The sequence below is a fragment of the Nicotiana tabacum genome, chromosome 3 (genome assembly GCF_000715075.1).
Source record: "Nicotiana tabacum cultivar K326 chromosome 3, ASM71507v2, whole genome shotgun sequence".
In the NCBI taxonomy this organism is placed as follows: Eukaryota; Viridiplantae; Streptophyta; class Magnoliopsida; order Solanales; family Solanaceae; genus Nicotiana; species Nicotiana tabacum.
The window spans coordinates 133,666,356-133,687,112 of record NC_134082.1 but is presented as its reverse complement, the minus strand read 5'-3'; the positions used below and the strand labels follow the sequence as shown (position 1 = coordinate 133,687,112).

The 20,757-nt window shown below is 36.2% G+C and overlaps 2 protein-coding genes and 1 long non-coding RNA gene across 3 annotated transcripts; all 3 read right to left on the bottom strand.

Annotated features, from left to right (window-relative positions):
* Positions 1-2,842: 2,842 nt before the first annotated feature.
* Positions 2,843-4,832, bottom strand: LOC107801566 (peroxidase 72-like). The gene is made up of 4 exons (XM_016624910.2): positions 4,313-4,832; positions 3,850-4,041; positions 3,595-3,760; positions 2,843-3,496 (listed from the first exon to the last, which is right to left on the bottom strand). The coding sequence occupies exons 1-4, from the start codon at positions 4,535-4,537 to the stop codon at positions 3,087-3,089; spliced, it is 993 nt and encodes a 330-aa protein (XP_016480396.1). The 5' UTR covers positions 4,538-4,832; the 3' UTR covers positions 2,843-3,086.
* Positions 4,833-6,470: 1,638 nt separating this feature from the next.
* Positions 6,471-17,623, bottom strand: LOC107801567 (uncharacterized). The gene is made up of 17 exons (XM_016624911.2): positions 17,426-17,623; positions 17,225-17,316; positions 16,875-16,913; positions 16,739-16,792; positions 15,918-15,992; positions 15,138-15,203; positions 14,606-14,648; positions 13,368-13,413; positions 10,600-10,693; positions 10,460-10,512; positions 9,076-9,160; positions 8,866-8,968; positions 8,655-8,747; positions 7,804-7,870; positions 7,506-7,572; positions 7,333-7,386; positions 6,471-7,004 (listed from the first exon to the last, which is right to left on the bottom strand). Exons 1-17 carry the CDS (start codon positions 17,490-17,492, stop codon positions 6,867-6,869), a joined length of 1,236 nt encoding a protein of 411 aa, XP_016480397.1. The 5' UTR covers positions 17,493-17,623; the 3' UTR covers positions 6,471-6,866.
* LOC142179507 (uncharacterized) lies at positions 13,765-14,188 on the bottom strand. Its single transcript, XR_012707851.1, has 3 exons — positions 14,110-14,188; positions 13,963-14,026; positions 13,765-13,832 (listed from the first exon to the last, which is right to left on the bottom strand). It is a non-coding gene; the product is annotated as an uncharacterized LOC142179507 (long non-coding RNA).
* Positions 17,624-20,757: the final 3,134 nt, after the last annotated feature.

The window sequence follows — 20,757 nt, the reverse complement described above, 5'->3', positions numbered from 1 at the left end:
GATCTAGAAAAAGCAAAAAGAAGCAAATGTTTAATATATAGTAAAAATGGAGTTGTACACTGAGAGGAAATACAAAGATGAACAAAATTACAAGAATATAAGAAAAAGAGAAGAAAGATTAACAAATGGAAAAAGGGAACGAGTAAGGCCGAGAGGGAAAAGTAAAAATCCATTGCCTATCAACAGCTTCGATCGCGGGTCTTGTATGGAAAGCGGCTATCTTACCGTGGTACCTAAGGTCACTTTGTGATTCCGGGTGCCACTCTTTGCATAATAATCATTTTTTCGTGAAATACCAGTATATATAAGAAATTCTACCCTAGCGTCAGGGTGGCGTACCACCTCGTCTCCTCTACGCAGATCCGCCCCTGCTTCAGCTATGATGAAGTCATGCATCCTTTTCTTTCACCATTCATAGTATTGGCTGTTGAATTTTGGTGGTTTGTAGGTAGATTGACCTTCTTCGAAGTTTGGCGGAGCAGCCATGAGGATCCTTTCTAGGTGTTAGCCTGATAGAAAGAACTTGCTCTGATACCAATTGATAAAGCTAAGGGTCCACCAAACTATATAGAGAACCAAGTTCTTTATTAATTCCCACAGAACATACGCACACTGTAGTAAATAAATGACACAATGGAGTTTTACGTGGAAAACTCCCAACTCAGGGGATTAAAAACCACGACCTACCCTTATAGGATTTCAACTTCACTATTGAGCAAAATTCAAATTACAACCTATTGTAACCTAGAAATTAACCTCTTAATCTCTCACTAACTTGTAATAACTCTATTACAAGTCACTTTAATAACTCTATTACAAAGGTTTTACAATTCGACTAACTCTAGCCAAGACATAAACACAAAGGTTTATGATTTACAAAGGTTTTCTACACAGTGCTTCTCACTAAGCTAAGTAGGAATTACAAGTAAAGTACACAACTAAGGACATGCAATAACTCGATACAGGGAACTGTTCATTGTTATGTTGTTCTTTATTCTTGATGCCCTTGAGAGTCACTTACCAGATTGATTGATCACTTGAGAGAGTGCTTGATTATTCTTGAATGTGCAAGTGTTTTGTTTTTCCTTTGCTTGATGTTAATACTTCATTTGTGACATCACTTGAATGATACAAGCAAGTTAGGTAAAGGGCATTCCCCATAAAGTTAATTGTTGCACTGTTTTTGCACTGTTGCGTGTGTAGGCAGCAACTTTATAGCTATGGAGGGTTAACTTGTACCGTCACCACGGGAATTAGTAGCTATATATTCCCTCTGTTGTTCCTTTGACTCTGAAGAGTTAAACCGCATCCCCGACTGAAGACTTGTTGATCTTAAGTACATGAGGATGTGTAACAGGTTCTTTATCTGATTCTTAACAATAAGTTTGTTAGATCATCAAATATAACAAGGATACACATATAACCTATCACTAAGAAATATTAACCTCTTCCGCTAATTTTTATTATTGCAATCCACTGATTGAGTTTTGTAAACCTATAAATGAAAGTTGGAGAAGTTTAGTCAAACAAGACAAAAATTAATTATGCTTTTCCAGTGTACTTTGAGCTATGCTAATGCACAGTTTCTTCTCAATTAATAGAAATGGCAATCCGCGTTTACTGCTTGCTCTATCTCGATCAGTTACTCGAGGCGTTGGAAATCCAGACGGCTCAGAGAATCACTCTCGCTATTTAGCCCTTTGTTCCACCAACAAAGAAGTCATCCTTGATGATTTCCCATTCCTTCCATGCCAAGCCGCCTCTCCGTCTTTTCTTCTTATCTTTACTAGGTTTGACTCTAGTTTCTCGTTCAACAAAAAGAAAAAGGAGTGTGATTCTTTTATTCCTAATATTTTTCATCTCTTTCTTTTTCTGTTTCTAGGTGCACAAGGTTTTCTAATTTAGCTCATCATCAAATTAGAAACTACATTCGGATATCTACACATAATACCTCATACTTTACAAGGTATTTAATAGATCCATTTACCTTTAAAATCTTAGCAGATCACTTTTTAATACCATATATGTGCAAGTCCATAAAAAATTCTACCACTATCTTGATCCACGGTATATAGTGAGTTGAGTTTTTTTTTCTCTTGTTGAATCTTTCAGCCACTCACATCCAATTCCCATGTTTTTCAGTAGTGATCCAGTAGAAACAGACTGCTTACATTGATTCCTTTTTTTTTCCTTGGGCCTGTGCTCTCAACACGACAGCTGCATACTATTAAATGAAAAGAAGCTGCAAATATAACGATTTAAGTGAATTTACTCCCTCCTCTTTCTTTGGTCGTTGAATGCTTTCAGATTATCACAGTATATAGTATCCTTTTTCATCTCTATACCAATTTATGTTTGTCTGCTGATATAGTATATGCATCTGCAGCTTCTTTTATTTGTTCAATTCGATTGCTCCACTGTTAAAATAAAGTGAGATGGCTGCTAAAACTTTAAGGGGTTGTTTGGTATGAGGTATAAGAAGGTATAGGGGTGGTATAAAAATTTAATACCACCTTAATATTCTGTTTGGTTAGCAAACCAGGTATAAGTTATCTCGGTGTTAATTTTAACGCCGGAATAACTTATACCTTATAGGGGGTGGGGTAATTAGCACCGATATAACTTATACCTTCTTCTTAGAAATTATACTATTGTCATTCAATATAACATACCAATGAGTGAATAAACAACAATCCCAGCATAACTAATCTCAGCATAACTTATCCCAACATAACTTATACCGGCATAAGCCCTATTCCAACCAAACGACCCCTAAGACTATGAGTGGTATAGATTCATGATTAGCAATTTCCAAACAGATGGCCATGTGTTTCAGATAATGTGTATGAACCCATGCATTAATTTCTGTTTAGCACACTTTTGACAAAAGCAACCTAAAGTACCCCTCGAACAACAATAACTGTCTATGAGGATGGCACAAGCAATGCGATCCTCAAGGACGAATATTGAATAAACTAGAAGAATGTAAAACAAATGAACAAGAGAAAGATACATAACAACATATCAATAAAGGGACAATTATTGACTTTGTTTTGGCAATGGAAGTTGTGCTAGCTCTTTTAAGATCAGTTCATCTTCCTGCAATTTTTCCTGATCTCTCCCGTGGAACCTGTCAAAGGTGAAATGTTCCCCATCTTAACCATAGACTTGGCAAAGTGCTCGAAGAAAAGCGCATTGTTCTCTGCATATTGTTTCACCAAGGCTAATGATGCTTGACTCTTAGTTATAAGAACTTGGTCTGAATTCAAAAGGCCCTTTGAAGCCAACAAGTTCTTGAAGTAGCTGTTGTCAAATTTTGTGGGGGAAACAAAGTCCAAGAAAAATAGGTTCTGATCACCTCCAGATCTTGGGCACCTGTTGTGCAATTGAGCAGCATATGATTGATCCAGAGTAGAGTCTGGCTGACTGTTTCCTGATTGGTTGTAGAGCCTTTGTCTGAAGCTGGTACATCTTGAATTTCCAATTGTGTGGCTCCCTGCATAGATAGTGATTTATTGGTATTAACTATTGGTTTCACGTGAGAAAACTAGTCTGTCTAAAAATTAAGCAATGTCTAAGAGTAGGAGTTTTTACCAGATAAAGCGACAAGGTCAACAAGACCAAGACCTTGTCTCTTGAATTTAGTGAGAATGGTATTAAATGTGTTGTTTGGAGAAGGAATGTCATTGTTGGAGCCACTTAAACTGGCACTTCTGGAGTCTCTTCTTCCCAATGGAACCTCCCAGTTTGGTCCACCAGCCTGTATTGTATAAAGAAAATAAAAGTTAGCTCTGTTTTATTAGGCCTCCTAGTAAAGTTGTATGATCAATTTTAAGTGGCTCTACTTACTAAAACAGTAGAATCCCTTGCAGCAAGTGCCAAGATATCAGCGCAAGATACAGTTTGAGGGCATTCCTTCTCCAGTGCAGATTTAATCTCATCAATGACTTCAAATCCACGAGCTGAATTCCTGTTGGGGTTTGATCTTTTTTCTGTTACTATACCTCTGCTGCTGTCCAGAAGCAAAGACGCATCGCAACCCTACATGGCATAGTAAAACAAATAATTAGCCATCAACTTTATAATACATATCAATATTGGAAAGAAAAAGCAGCCTGTATTTTGTTCATAGCAAGTAACTTTTAGTAGGTGCGTTCTTGCATGCTAGTGTGCTGCAAGTTTCCAACTTCGTATCAAATCTTTTCCAAATTCTGAACTTTGCCATGTCGAATGGTCATGTTACACTTTGTTATGTTAACAGGGGCAGATGTAGTTTGTTAGGAACGGGTTCAGTAGCAAAGCTATGTTTTACCTTGACAAAGCAGTCATGGAAATGGAGCCTCAGTAACGAAGCAGCCATTCGAGCTTCTTTGGCAACAGACTTGGCAACAACAGACTTGACAATTTCTTGCGCTTTTGGGCATGATCGGTAATAATATTGTGGGTATAGCGAACCACCACTTGTCTTAGCAGAGAAACAAAGCGGTGCAAAAGCAAGGAGACCTATGAGAAAAAAGAAGCTCATGGACTGAGCCATCTTGAAGCTAAGTTTTAAAGATTTGGTATTGAAGAAGTTTGAATATTAAAGAAGGCAACTTTGCTGTGATGAAATTGAAATAGAGTTTCACCAGTATATAGTGTGTCCAATGAAAGAAGAGGTACAAAGGGCACACAAATAACATATGGAGTTGGTAGCTTTTTTGTTAGGATTAGTATGTTTCTGCTTGATTGACCAAGTGAAGCAAATTAAACTTGTGTTCTACAAGTAAATGATTGATCTGGTCCATGATTGTAAAATTAGAGGACATTCACCAGCTACGTAAATGTTAATTTCCAGCATCCACTCAATTGTAATGCATGACAAAAAGTTGATTATGACTCTTAATCTTACTAATTGTTGACTTAGCTACATTTTCGAGATTTTGTAAAGTTGATGCGGTCCAACTTTAAGGGAATAAAACAATTAATCGGCTTCTTAAACAAATGATTCTTGGGACACAATTGTCAAAGTTCATCTGTAAAATCGATTTGATATTAGTATGGATGAATGGCTTCGTCCTCTCCTACCCAAAATCCAGATTAATTAGTTCTAGAAAATCTTTAATGAAAGTATAAAATTAAACATGAGAGAAAGACTTGATCTGGTCAACCCCGCACATACCTTGATTTCTTTTGGTATGAGGGGTGCAGAGATGACAAACATTCATGAAACATAAGAGTTGATAAAAGTGGGGACAGAAATCACCTGCTTTGTTGACAAAAGAAGACCTCCATAATATTAATTTTATTTGACCGAATTTCTTCATCTCCTATTACACAAGCCTTTCTTCCTTATCTTGTTTTTCTTTTTTGTTTTATTTATCAGCATATGAAGCTTAACCTTTTGTTTTTCCTCCTTTCAGTTTCATGTGAAAGCACTGCTGAACTTCAATTCATTAATAACTGGAAGTAAACAACTACTACTATAATTTAACGCTTATAATTTACTTATTTATTTTGAATACTATTTACTACTATATGAAATATTCAACTTTTCCGCTAAATTTTATTGCATTCAAATAAACTGTATTAGTTCGTAGATGTATAGAAGTTGGGAATTCATCTTCATCAAGGTGGTCAAACAAATAAAATATTGATTATGCTTTTCTTGTATACTATGAGCTACGCAATTGACAATTTCTTTCTCAGGAAAATCGAAATGGCAATCCCCGTTTATTAAAATACTAGTACTAGTGTAACTTGGTGTATGTCTGCTCTCATGCGTTACAGAAGTGAGGAAGGTGACCTACGAATGGGTAAGCGAATATTAGGTGTATCTGATTGGTCCAATCTATATATCATAAAAATAACAGGAAAAAAATGTTAGGAGAACTGCTCCTCTACTTTTTCAAACATGAACAGAATAATCTTTATTGGACATTTATGCCAAAATAATTCTTTATTAGAATGAGGGCAATGTGGTTGAAGCAGATTGGCGATCTAAATTTTCTCATTAGTAATGAACTGTACTATATCCTCTCTGAAATAGGTGCAAGGAAGTACCTTCCTCAGCAACTTAAGCAAACGTGAATCCTAAGTTTTGAAAAGCCCAAATTTGCTCTTACAGTCTTCGCTCTTTGCATGCATCACGAGGAATGAGAGTCCCCAGCCCACCCCAAAAATCAGATAATGTTAAACATTGAGGTTGAACAGTTGTTTTTCATCCTGTTTAAGGGTTGTCTTTGATTTCACTCGAGACAATAAAATTGACCCGTTTTTACGAAATTTTGCTGATTTGATAAATATAGGAGACTTGTCGGAACCAAACATTGTAGAACCTGCAAAGACGCAGCAACCACACTAGTCTAGAACCAGCGCTATTATCTGTTGATACTGACGGCATGGTTTTTGCTACAGGAATCTTAATTCTCCTATAGGTTATTGGATTTCAAAATTACCGTCTACCATAGTACCATATCAATTCAATAAGAATGTCAAAAGCCAGTGTTCCATAAATCTATATACCATGAACAAGATAACCAATAAACATTCGAATTCACAGCATTTTCGCCTCATTTTGAATAAGCAAGTGGCTGCTTGACAGCCAGTAATTAACGGGAGGTGGCCTAGGGAACTAATAGGAGTAAGAAATTGGTAATCTGGTCTATTTCAGAGCTTCATTCTAGTCATGCAAACAGTAGCTCTCAAAACATTTCTTAGTTCGTCAGTTAGCAAGAATGCGAGAGGATGAGGCAATGTTTTATATGCAGAAGCAGAGCACCAAATATCAGTTGCTTCTAAAGAGTGACCCGTCTTGTGCACATTTCTAACTTGAAACACTGGCCTGGGATGTGGGCAAGGCTCTTCCATCTAGAAACAAACATGACTTAGATTGACCCGTACCTAACTTCACTAGTTCTCCGTGTTGCTTGAGCAGAAGCAGGTTGACGCTCCCATGAAGCTTGATTTACAAAACGATTGTTGACATCTTCAGGTCGTGAGTAGCCATGGCCTCCCCCGCTTACCTGTGTTTCAGTTCCAATAGTGCAGGTTAGACGAGCTAAGAAGGTAAATTCAGCACAGTACACCAGTTCATTGCGCATGATTTTCACAGCATGCTCAAAATACTGTTTTCCCCTAGTATACCCTTCTACAACATCCATACGCCCTTACCCTGGCCTGAACAACCATACCCCTTGCACTACTTACACCTTCATCTGTCACTCTCCCCTTGCAGTGTAACCTCTTCACATGCTTCACTTTTTTGGCCTCCTAAAATAAATGTATTGACAGCTGACCCAAAGCCTTCCACACCATCCCAAGAAGTTAAGCTGCACAAATAGGTAGACTTACAGTTTCCAAACATGCGGATAAAAGTGTCATTCCAGGCAATGCATCAAGCCCGCGCTGTGAAAATGAATTGTAATGAATTACTAAATGTTGCAAGAGAATCATACAATTGAAAACAGAGCTGGACTAAAAGAGAGAGCATAGAAGACAGCAAAAAGCATAACTAGTAAACCTACCTGATTTTGCACACGTGCCTTGTAAATGAACCCTCCAAAGCAGAACAGTGTTGAGGCAACCAATAATCTGTACCACAAAATGTCATATTTATATGATACACAAGATGACCAAGAGAAGCATCTTTATATATGAAACAGTATTCAAAATATAAATCTCAGCTACAGCCTCGACAACTTCCTAACCAAGACTACCAACTGTGCAGCAGCAAAACATATGAAGTATAACCGTATAAGATCTGGAAGAATTCACTCATACATTTCAACATGAAATAAGAGGTTGAAAAGGAACATGACATACATGCATGAGAGTACACCAAATATGGCCCATCCTCTTGCAGCATCTCCGCCTTCGCTTTGCTGATATTCTGCAGAGATTTTATTCTATTATCATGATATAAATGGACAGCCACTCAGAATAGTAGAGCGCCAGCTAGAAAGGACAAACAATATTGTTACGACTACATAATTCATATTACGCGAAAACATCACCAATCCAGATCTTCCCTCTGCCCAGATACACTACTATTCCCCCTCCCCCCCCCCTCTCCCCCCAAACCCCCAATTCTTACCCTAATATCTTTACTAATGATAATCTTATGGTGGGAAAGGTGGATAAGTGCAGGGGAGGCTGGAGATGGTTAGCTTAAGAGAATGAACCACATTCTTTTCTTTTTCCTTTTGTTTTTGTTGCTTTTGTTTTATTATTCTAGTTATCATTTTTGTAGATGAGACTGCTTTCCATCTTTCTGTTTCTTTCGCATTCTGCAATTGTTCGCATTTTATACATTTGACATGGGATGCTTGCATGTACTCTTACATTGATTTGGCTAGTGGTGGGGTTAGATTACCAATGGTCTACTTCAGAATATTGGAATGCAGTTGAATTGAATCAATTTTAGAGACCAGATCAAACTGAAGGCTAAAACTTGACTGAAGAAAGGACTTCACAAACATTTTGGTAAAAAAGCACATAAGAGGAAAAACCGGATTTCAAGTTTACTCAAAAGTTAGTTAACTGTTATTGTAGACGCACATTGTCAAAGACTCAAACATGCATTGCTCAATGAGCGAAATGAATGCTCATTATTTGAGAAGCATATATAGATGGTACATACAAGTGTAGTCGAATAAAAGCCAGATTGCACTTACCACACATCTTTGTGAGGGTGAACTGAACGGGGTCGTAGTTTTCTACAGGGATGGTGACCTCAACTTCATATGGGGAATCACGAGCAACTTCACCTGAAAATACAATCAGCAATTTAGAGGAACAAAAGGTAGAGGCAAAAGATTATATGATAGCAAAACAAGAAAAATCTCCCCAAATAATCTAATAAGAGGAACAGTCGAGTCATTATACATCTCCAGTCGATCAGTAATACTGTTGGAGACAAAGTTGTTGGTGATCCACCAGTTGCTGCTGAACCAGATAATGTGACCTTTAACCCTTTCTCTGGAGCAACCTGGCATGTATATGGAGAGGGGCAGGGAAAGAAGGGAAAAACAGTGATTTCCAAGTGAAAATATTCAAGCACAAAAAGAATAAATGCATAACAAAAAGCTTAAACACCTTTATTAATGGTTTCTGCACACAACCCGAAACCGAAGCAACAGCAGTCATATAAAGGGCTACACGAGTTTGTGCAGTGCTGAAGCTACAAAATAAATGAAGAATCAATTGAAGTTACTTTAAGCAATTTAGACAGTGATATGATAAAGACTGCTGTAGCTATGCAGCTTACGATAAAACATGGAAGTCTCAACCCCAAAAGAACTGATCGAGTATAAAAGCACATAGGGTGGGCAAAATGTGTATTGGAACCTAACAAACTTAGAAGTCATAAGACATTCACAAGCACACAAAAATAGGCAGTGGGAAACTGTTGGCAAAGTTGACCAGCAAAAAAACCTAGGATTACAACTAGTCATCTCTATGGTATTGTGCTTGGTTACCCGAACAAAAGCACATTCATATGTAAATGCAAAGCATCTCTATGCAATCATGAAGGGAAACTGTGTTTTACTGAAAAGAGTTGCCGAACTTCATATTGAAGGAAAAGCAGATTTTGGAAGGTGACTAATTTGGCCACCCAAAACCAGAAATCTCTATTCCAATTTTTTCCCTGTTCCCTGTTTTCAGATGACAGATGACTACGTCAGCAAATGTGTACTTCTTAAGTTTGAGCCAGTATTTCTATCCAATTCAACATCTTATGATTGGCAGGATCTATCCTGTTACAAAATAGAACTCAACTATAAAACACAATTACTGTCCTACATAAAAGGCAAAAGTAACCATATAGAAAACTACATAACCCATACATATTCTATGTCAAGGCATAAGAATATTGCTATTCATCAATCAAGACTCAGTTTGAATTCTCTCCGCCCTCATAATTTCAAATGTAGTATCCATTAGAACTTTGCTAGAACCAATATGACGAGCCATAATACCTCCACAGTTCGAAAAAATGGTAGATACCTAGGTGGACGCAGATGTCAGACTAGAAAAATGAAGATACAAAGATTTGTTCGAACAGATAAGCAGCAGAAGATAAAAATAAGTAGAAAAGAAAAAAAAATTAAAAAAAACAAGAGCAACAAGAAAAATCCACGGTCTTCTTTTGATTATCTTAGCTTGAATGCACATGGAGTATAAGATTATAGTTGTAAAATGCAGTTGTTTAAAGCAAAGTGGACGCAGATCCAAAGATATGCTAACTTTATGAATATGAAGTAGTATTAGAATAAAAATGGGGTCCAATGTGATGTATGCAGCAGTACAGTATTCAACAATTAACGAGTAAATGTAAGAAGGCTTCTACTTAAAGAAGGTAGATAAATTATCTGGTAGTCCAAAAGAGTAAAGTAAGACAACCATGTCCGATATAGGGAGTAGTTGTAATAAACTAAGAAGAGATAATACTTTGTAAGTAATGAGATAACCCCTTTACCTGAATTCCTTGTGAGCTTCTTCATAGCCCAATTGAGTCATCCCATTGTAAACCTGTAAATTCACAAGCAAGGGCCTCCACACCATAAGCCTGTAAGACAATTTGAAGGTACCGGGTGAAAGAAAAAACGGTTCCCTTACAATTTCCCATGACCTTGGATGAAAACCAACTGTGAAACCTTCGAAGACTCGCAGACCTGGTTTCTCACATGGAATGGCAAGTTCAACGACAGCTCTGTCCAAAAGTGATATCAGACATACAGCTAGACAAGTTTGAAGTAGAAGTGTACAAATTCATGCAGTTTCAAAACCCCCACATTTAGTGAAGAAGTCACAAAATCCACAATATTTTATGTAACTCTTTCCCAATAATCAAAACTTTTAGTTAATCTGGTCAACTTTGCCCTCATATCTTGTCACCAATACATAGTTTAGAGATAATATAGAATAATTCATACTTCATAATATCGGTTTTATGAAGCATTACAATTCCACAATTTCTTTGCACCGTACAGGTTGAGAAATGTCCCTCATTTCTAGGTCCAAAAAGAGGTCTGTCATGGCAATGAGTAAATGGGTAAGTTGAGCAGCAGCTATTTAAAGCAGTGCAAGAGATGTTCTCTTAGCTTGATTAAACAAAATTGCTAACATTGATGCTTTGTCTTATGTTCTCAGATGTAAGGTGGGCTCCCTTCCCACTACCTACCTGAGTCTCTCATTGGGCGCTTCGCATAAGGATACTACGGTTGGAATCCAGTGATCGAAAGGATTGAAAAAAGATTAGCAGGCTGGCAGAAAAGGTACTTGTCAAAAGGCGGTAAGGTAATGCTTATTAAAAGCACTTTATCGAGTATGCCCACCTATTACTTGTCCCTGTTGCAAGTTCCTGTGGCATCACAGAAAAACTGGAGCGGCTTCAAAGAATTTTCTTTGGGATGCGCTAATGGAACTAGAAAGTTTCATCTAGTGAATTGGCAGACAGTCACTTCCCCAAAGAAGTGGGGTGGACTTGGAGTAAAAGATCTTAGGGTATTCAACAGAGCTTTGTTGGGGAAGTGGCTGTGGAGATTCGGGGTAGAAGAGCATGCTCTATGGAGGGAGGTCATAGTAGAAAAGTACGATTCCGCGGGAGGGGGTTGGAGGACCAAGGCAATCACAGCACCTTTCGGGTGTGGCATGTGGAGGAGCATAATGAAGAATTGGGAAGCTTTCAGTGGCAACATCACTTACAGGGCGGGAGATGGAAGGAGAATCAGCTTTTGGAATCATAGATGGTGTGGAGAGGATACTCCGAGGGTCTCCTTCCCCCACGTCTTCAGAGTTTCAAACCAGAAAGAATGGATGGTCCAACAGATTCGTAAGGAGCATGAAGGGAGGGTAGTATGGGACCTCTTATTTAGAAGGAACATGCAAGATTGGGAGATTGCGGAGCTCCAAGATTTGTTGACACTGCTATATGGGCAAGACAGGCCCCAGCCATCTTGTGATTCTTGGAGATGGGGTTTGCGTGGCGATGATTTGTTCACCATAAGGTCCTTTTATCAGAGTATGTTGGTGAGAGAGGAGGTCACTTTTCCATACTCCTCGATCTGGATTCCTAAGACGCCCACGAAAGTGTGCTTGTTTGCATGGCTAGTGGCGAGGGGAGTGATTTTGACTGCTGAAAATCTGCGAAAGAGAGGAATTACACTTGTTAGTTGGTGCTACATGTGTAAAAGCTCAGGGGAAGATGTTGATCATCTTTTGTTGCATTGCCCTGTGTCCTCGGGTTTGTGGAGGGCAATCCTGAATCTTTTTGGTGTTTAATGGATGATGCCAAGCACTGTAAATGAAATGTTATATAGCCGGGCTGGTTTCCGTCGAAGAAGAAAGCAAAAGGCGTGGAAGTTCGCCCCGTTAGCTCTCATATGGATAGTTTGGGGGGGAGAGAAATAGGAGAGCTTTTGAGGGGATTGAGTTTTCACATCTTAAGAATAGTCATTTATCTTTGATCGCTTTTTGGTGCACTCATATAGCTCCTACTTGTATAGAAGATTGGGCGTCTTTTGTAGAGAATCATGTTCTGATGTAAATTCTCTACTTTTTGGTATACCTCCTGTATACGGGAGTTCTCTCCCTTTTGATTAATACAATTTACCTTATCCAAAAAAAAAAAATCATATCATAGTTAAAGGTCAATTTGATTAAATTCAAAATCAGATCAGATATGGATTACGTACTGTATTGAAAATAAAACATAACGATTAACAAACAAAATGAAATGTAGTACAAGTTACAAACTTTATATATTGAATTATTGATGAGAAGTGTTAATAACTGCCAAAAGTAAACTTGGACAAGAAAATATGCCATCCTGTGAGAAACACACTACAATTACAGCATACCCCATAAGAGTTGTGAACCCACCTCATGCTCACCCCACTTCCAGTTGTCAGGGAATGCAAGCATCTAATGAAGTAATTCAACTAAAGGAGACATGAGAATAGTGTTAATCTTAAGTCTTTCCTTTTCAAGGGTCTGGAAAGGGAATGCACCCACAACTCCAAATATATACTCCCTCTATTTGAATTTATATGCACTCTCTCCACAACTTCAAGAGGTAGAAAATCTTAAATTATTGAAATTGTAAATTTTAATGGGATGATTTCTCTGTCAAACCAACTTTTCAACCATTAGATTAATATTTTCTTCCAATATAACTAATATAATATATAAGTCACATTTATATCTTAAACTGCAAACCCAATACTATACAGTTATAAAATGGAATGAGGAGACTGTGAACTTTCCCAATCTTTTAGACCTCACTCCAACATGCAGCTTCTCTCTTTTTTCTTTTTTTGTTGGAAAGGGGACACAGGGGAGGGTGTGAAAACACATTGAATATCAGCTGAATGATGGGAAAATACCTACAAGTAGAATCATATTCAACATTGCAGATGCATCCAAGTCCACCTGAGGAATTGAATTTAACCAAATAATTAGCAAGACAAAGACAGATTCTATAAGACTATAACTGACTCTCAAAATTCCAAATCCCACGTCATTCTTAAGCAAAGAGATAGTAGTGGATTCCTCAGTCAAATCAGACAAAGATTAAAGAACCTAGCGTCTTCTACTACTTCACTCTTTTCTGCGAAAAATCACTATCTATACCACCAGCAGAAGTTATTCCATTAAAAAATTAGCTTTTAATTTTAACAGTGAGGTACATATGACACAGAAACCAGGGAGAAAGAGAATACATGACTAACAGATTTAGACCAATAATACACTTCAAAACTAAAGATGAAATTCAGGCCCGTGACCTGTCACTCTGTCAGCAACTCGCATACCGTTAAGCAACGCAAAGACCTACTGCCTTTATCACATCCCTGGAATCGAAAACCAAACTTAGCAGTATGCTGGTCTTCGCCTAATTCAGGATCATAAGACAAACTAAACCACACAAATCACATTTTCTAAACACGGACCAAAGCACCAAGAATAAGACATCTGTCTTACATCAATTCATCGAGCCATGTACATATCTCAGTTACACGGGTGATTAGCTTTGTCCTTATATAACCTGATACACATCAAGGGATACACGAATAAATGACATAACTTCTGGTAGATTTTCTAATTAGCACTTGTTGCATATAGATCAACCTCGTGACTCAATTCCAGGAACCACGATACACTGCCAATCAGAGGGACATAATATTCTACCCCAACATGAAGAGCCATGGCGAAACCTAATAGAGGTATATAAGATTTACACAATGGTCAACAGCTAATAATGATTTCACTAGCAACTTTAGTAAAATTCACTGTACATTCACTGGATAAGTCACGCAAATATGAGCCACCAAAAATGGCATGTTCAAAGTTATTTAACACTTGCAATACTTTGTACACCATTTCGGCTGGCAACTTTTGGTGCATTAATATGTGATATCAAAATTATGTATCTCCTAGCTGACCCCCAGGCTTCATGTTTATGATGCCATTGTAGATCTAAATTTTCAGAATCAGTCGACTGTTTCAGAGGTATTTCAGAGATTAATCAAAAACACTAACTCGTACAGTTTGTAATTTATTGAGGCTATTTCATGCATCTTGCATTAACAAACTATCTTACTAGTCAAATGAAGGGTTTGCATACCTTTGCATTGTCCCTGAGGACAGTTTCCACATATGATATTTACCTATCAATCCAGAAGTGAGAGAGTCAATCCAATTGTGTTGGAGTTCAGTACATGTAAACCAAATATTGGAAAGTGATATTCCTATAGGGCCCACTACTCACTTTTATCTTCTTCTTTTTTTTTTAGAAGGTAAAGTGTCCAATATATTCAAAAAATCATCAGTACAAACTTTGTGCTGGAAGCCAAAATAGGCAATTACAATATGGAAAAGCAAAAATATAGTCCTTGTTCTTCCTACAAGGAACTCAAAACCTCTAGGATTAAATCAGGATCCTCTACATATTCTGATTTAAACCAAAAACAAAAGAAGAATACACTTCATCTTAATCTTTTGTAGAGAGCTGGTTGTATCTTCAAAGCATCTCAGGTTCCTTTCTTTCCAAATTGTCCACTCACTTTTATATTTTGGGAAGATCTATAATATGATTTCTTGAAAGTACAACACATAAAAAAAGGTTACATAGCTGGAGAGAGAGAGATCATTCAAACCTGAGCTGTTCGGCCCATCTTATCATAACTCTGCTCGCAGTTCATCAGGTCACCGTTGAAATATTCCTGGGGACAATAGAAACAATGTAAATTAAAATTAGACTTGCAGGGAATCGGAATTGAAAAGAAGGCACTTTGTTAATTCAAGTGACAGAGCAACATGAAGCAAGGGAGCAATGCATCTGGGGAGCAGGTTGATGCGACTTGAAGCACATACTTCACAAGTTGAAGCTCAAAGTGATCCAAGTGTTTTGCTTATCCCAATTACTAGTATGTATAAACATGTCTGCTAACTCTACTAATACACCTACAGCTAACAAATCAGTAAATAAGCCCACTGTATAACCCCGCATTAAATTTTTTCCTAAAGTCAATCGCTCTTTTCTCAGCTAATTTATTAACTGTCATTTCCAGTTTATGTAGTAAACAGCTGCAGCGAACCAAGAAACAATTGTTTAGATGAATCACTAAAGTCTCGTAGCTCTGTACGGTTTTATATGCCACGGAGCAGAAATAGAACACAAGCCACACATGCCTAGAGCCTATCAATTACCGTGGGCCATATAATGCAGCCAGCAAAGAGAACAACAATTATGTCAATCCCAAGGAAGTGTTTTTTTTTTTGGGTTTGGGGGGGGGCCCCAGCCAGCCAATAGAACAAACAGAATACATTTCACTTCCCAATTGCACCAATAGGCATCACAGTCTTGCACAGACATGCAGGAGTCTTTAATTTTCTCCAGCATAAGATTAAATTTCACCAACAGTTGAAAAGCTTACCTGAATGAAGCTGACATGTCCAGACCCAGTATGAAAATAGTAGAGTTTATCAAATCTGCCAAAGTCCACATATCCCTGTAATTCAGGTTCACTCTTTATTACATAAGGCATCAGCGTTACAAGAGCACAGAATGGACTAGTTAATCAAGTAGACATTCTCTTAGTATAACAGCTCGGTATTTTTAACAATCTACAAGATACAGTGAATTATGAAAGATGCATGGAGTTGAGTAAGAATCATTTTCCCCACTTTCACTAGGCACTCACAAGCAAATCCAGCTTTTATTTATTCATCGGTTCTTGATAGGCAGCTAATTTCTACTCCTATGTACTTCAGAGGTGCCAGCCCCTAAGAAATTACTCATCACAACCACAGAGAAAACTAACCAAAAATCTGACAGTAACAGGTTGTTTTGTTTATGGTCTAATACAAGGATTTAATACAAAGATTTTAGCAACAGACAATAATATAGGGATTGTTATGCGGTGAACAATAATAAGGTAACTTTCTTTATTTTGCTTTAAAGTAACTATGAAGAGCCACTATCAGCACCAACTGGTATGCTCAACAGCTATTAATCTAATTAGGTATGAAACCCTGAAGGATGTTTTTGTGTGCATCACATCAGGATAGGGATGCAAAGATGAGAAGTAGGGAAGGAGCTAGCTGAAGATTACTAGAAAAGACAAAGTTTGTAACAGTTGGAGAGAACATTTTCCGAAAAAGAAGTACTAACAGAAAGGAAAGAGGATAGAAGCATCTAGTAATATACCGAGTGACAAAATCACAAAATAAATGAGAACATCCTAAAATGCATTACCGTGTGTGATCTAGACTCGACATCTTTGCAAAATCGAACCACCAAGTCAGCTTCCTACATTAAAAGACACTAATGAGCATTGCATTTTGCATATAATCGAAACCATTTGTGGACATAGCATCAAATTAGACATCACCTTCCCCTCATACTCAAATGGATGTCCAATCCAGCTACTCTGAGACACAGGTTAAGAAACACAACTTTATTCAAAATGCACCTCTAATAATACGGCCAGGTTTAATCATTTCAGATCTCGAAGGATCAAAAATAACATATAAGAAGTTTGCAAGTATTGTGGCACCGTCATGGTGATTTAATACAACGAGATTTATTTTATCAGAATAAGAAATATAAGAAGATTGCAAAGTTCAGCAGCATGACATTATAAAGGTTAAATTTCTGTATTTTACGCCACTGAAAATGGAACAATTTCAGCATTTCTGTGCGCATCTCACTAAATCGACTAGCAAAAATTTCAAAGGATACAAAATCGTGAATGTGGCTGGAGTTATCCAGTGCATAGCAACCAGTATTTGGTGCAACAACTGAAACAACCTCAATTGCTTGTAACAATACAGCTGAAGAAAATATGAATTTGCAGATTAGATCAGAATTTTCCAAATTCGTCAGTATAAGGACATCAAGTAGTTCCAGAGAATTCTTCCTCGTAGAATATATACACATCACCTGCTACTACTGTGATTAGCAAATGATACGCCACATTATCACTAGAGTAGTTTTTTGGGCTCCGCATTTCCTCGAGCACACCGCGGTCCTGCCAATACAGTTCAAGCAAGCAAATGAGAATTTATTTTATCACTACTCTATATTGACTAATTGGTTATTGCTGCAATTGCTAGCAATTTTGCTATGTCGATAGTTCGGAGTTCGGACCTTACCAGGGGCGGGTGTAGGGGTAATTAAGGGTTAAAATAAAAAAGCACTGCTATATTATTATATGATATATAGTGCATAATTTATATTTAACACTTGATAGACTAAGATTGAGTGAGTTAATTGGATATATTTTTCTCGCTAAATTAAATAATATATTTACTTTCTTATTAATTTTATTTTTCTTTCATTATATATAGTCTTTTTTATGGTTCTCACGATTTTACTTACCAATTTCAACTCAAATTGTCTTTTAAGTATTCCTTTTTGTCATATTTATTTGATCCACACACCAAAAAGTAAGTTTTTTTGTGTCTTGTCTTTTTTAACTAAAAATCCCCGAGACAAATGTCGCAAGGTTCAAAACACGATGGATAATGGGCTCACCCTTTACCATTTTCACTTAAGGGAAGAATTCAATACCATATGACGTGTGCCTAACTCATACATCATGAGTTGCGCTCTCACCGCTATATCAAAGTCATATAAGTTTTTTTGTGTCTCATTATTTAATATAGATTTTATAAAAGAAGTTTCGGAGTCTTTTTAATATATTTTGGTTTTAGGCCACCAGCTTTATTGAGCCACCCCTCATTGACGATCAATAATTATTTACAAACTATTGCCCTACTATGAACATATTATTCAACCAGCTTCATTCACATTTGGTAATTGAATGACATACTCATTGCCTTTAATGTTCTTGTCATTGTCGCTTTATCTTAAATGAGACTATAAATTTGATTAAGAATGTCAGGGATGGACAAGTGACTCTAGTAAGAGACAAGTAAAGCCTTGATTTAGGTCCCCCAAACCTTTTAATAATAAATTTTATAATTTTATTTCAAATTAGACAATATTAACGTTTGTAGAAAAAAATTACAAAATAATTTGTAAGAAAAGAAAGGAAGGTGTCTACTCTTTAATAGTAAAAAATATTTTTAAAATTTTAAATTAAACTACTTAAATCTTCATATTAGTAAATATATTTTTTACAATAATTTCAAAGGTAACATATTGCAAATACATGTCTAATATCTTATTTATTTAAAATTTCTTTTTATAATTTAAATAATAATATTACTATGTGAAGTTAAAGACTTTATGTCATTTAAGAATATATACTATAAACAATAAGTATGAAAAAAATGGCAAGATTATTTTATTTTATTTTTTGTATATGTGTGTATATGTACTAATAAAAAAAAGTATAAAACTTCTTATTAAAATTTAGCTTTAGGTCACTAATTTCATGGAGCCGCCTTGGACCTTACTAATAGAAACTTTCTTTCACATAGGTGGCAGACGAGCTTCTCAATTAAGCAATGCCAGTACGCAGGAACGGAAATAAGGAAACCACCTGAAAATCTCCGCCGTTGTTGTTAGCACTTGTCGGTGTACAGATTTAGATGAATTGCTCTATACCAATTCTTCGTCCTAAACTTTCAATGACCCCCGTTCTTGATTTGATTTGGAATATCATTTCGTTAACGATGCACCTTGTTTACCGTGAAAATAATAATGATAATTATATTTGATTTAGTGGTTCTAAAAATACGTGATATATTTTTATGCTAGTTGTTAAGCAGTTGATATTATGTGAAAGACTTAGAAACGAGATAAGAGCTTGAAAGCACGGTGATAACCAAACAAAATGATTAATAATTGGGGTCTCGGGCTTGCCTATTCGAGGGTCTCAGGGTCGAGTCTGGAGCTCGACTGGGAACTATCAAGGGTAATTGATGGGTGACTAACAGTAGGAATAAATCAATGACGGCTCTTTATGGCCAATAATCTATACTATATTAAAAGCACGAAGGTCCTTAGCGAAATGTCGTTCGCCTTTTTACCCTTTAACGTTAGGTTTCATATTAGGCGAAATAGTCATTTAATAATTCCTAATATTTAGGAGTAAATATTTAATTATTTTTTTTATATTTAGGAATAGATAATTAATTTTTTTGATAAGGTTAGGAATAGATAATTATTTACTTCCCTAATATTTATGATTCCTTTCCTTTTAGGTTTTGAAGTCCTTTTTTTTCTCATAGTTTAAATTGTTTACGCATTCCTTTTTTTGTTTTAACTGATTACATGTAAACATTTCGCCCACTTACAGTTTTGTTAAGATTTAGGAGTCCTTTTTTCCCGCATGAGAAAAAATTGTCTCTTTTAGCTATCTAAATACAAAAGGACGTCATATTTGTGAACTTGAAATCACAATCTTTGAATGCTCCTCTCCTTTATTTTTCCGGGGGAGAAAGAAATTACCTTTTTTATTTGATAATGATTATGTTTATACTATAATTGACGTTACAAAAAATATACCATTGATATGCAGGTTATCTTAGGAATACTTTCTATGTTTAAATAAAGTATAAGCAAATTAATAATGTGGATGTTTGATAGACAATTGCAAATTAAAAGGATGTCAGTTATGATTTTTTTTACTATATCTCATGTATGATTATTAGTTTAAAATGACATATTTACAAATTTTATACATACTAGTATCTATGAACGTACGTTGTACGTTAATAATGACACGTGATGGTTTAAGCATTTAATTATATAAAGGAACAACAAAATTTAATTAATGAGAGAAATTTTATATATAATAGTCATCTAAATACCTAAAAATATTATTACCTTAGCATAATAGATGAATTTAAAATAAAAGGACATCATTACACAAATGATCAATTTTTTCAGTTAGATAATAATGTATTAGTACTTCCTCTGGTCCACTTTAAGTGATTTTTTAGTTGCTTTCACACATATTAAGGAATTCACCTTTTATCATTAATTAACAATATAATTGACCATATTAACCTTAAAGTGGTTCGGAGGAAGTATAATTTAAAAGTATTTAATATGATGGTATCTTATCGAACACTTCTTTGTGGGCGATATTTTAGTGTGTGTACGTTTCCTCCTAATTGGTTACTCTACCTTAACCAGAACTCTTGTTGTCGATTTTGATATCCCTCTTGAAAGTACAACATATAGTTGTTTGTGCAAGAAAATATATTGTGGTAAACACAATCTAATATTTAGGATGTTTGTCCTTGTGATTTATTTATTATATTTGAAAAACATAAACATGCTAAAAATTATTTTGACAC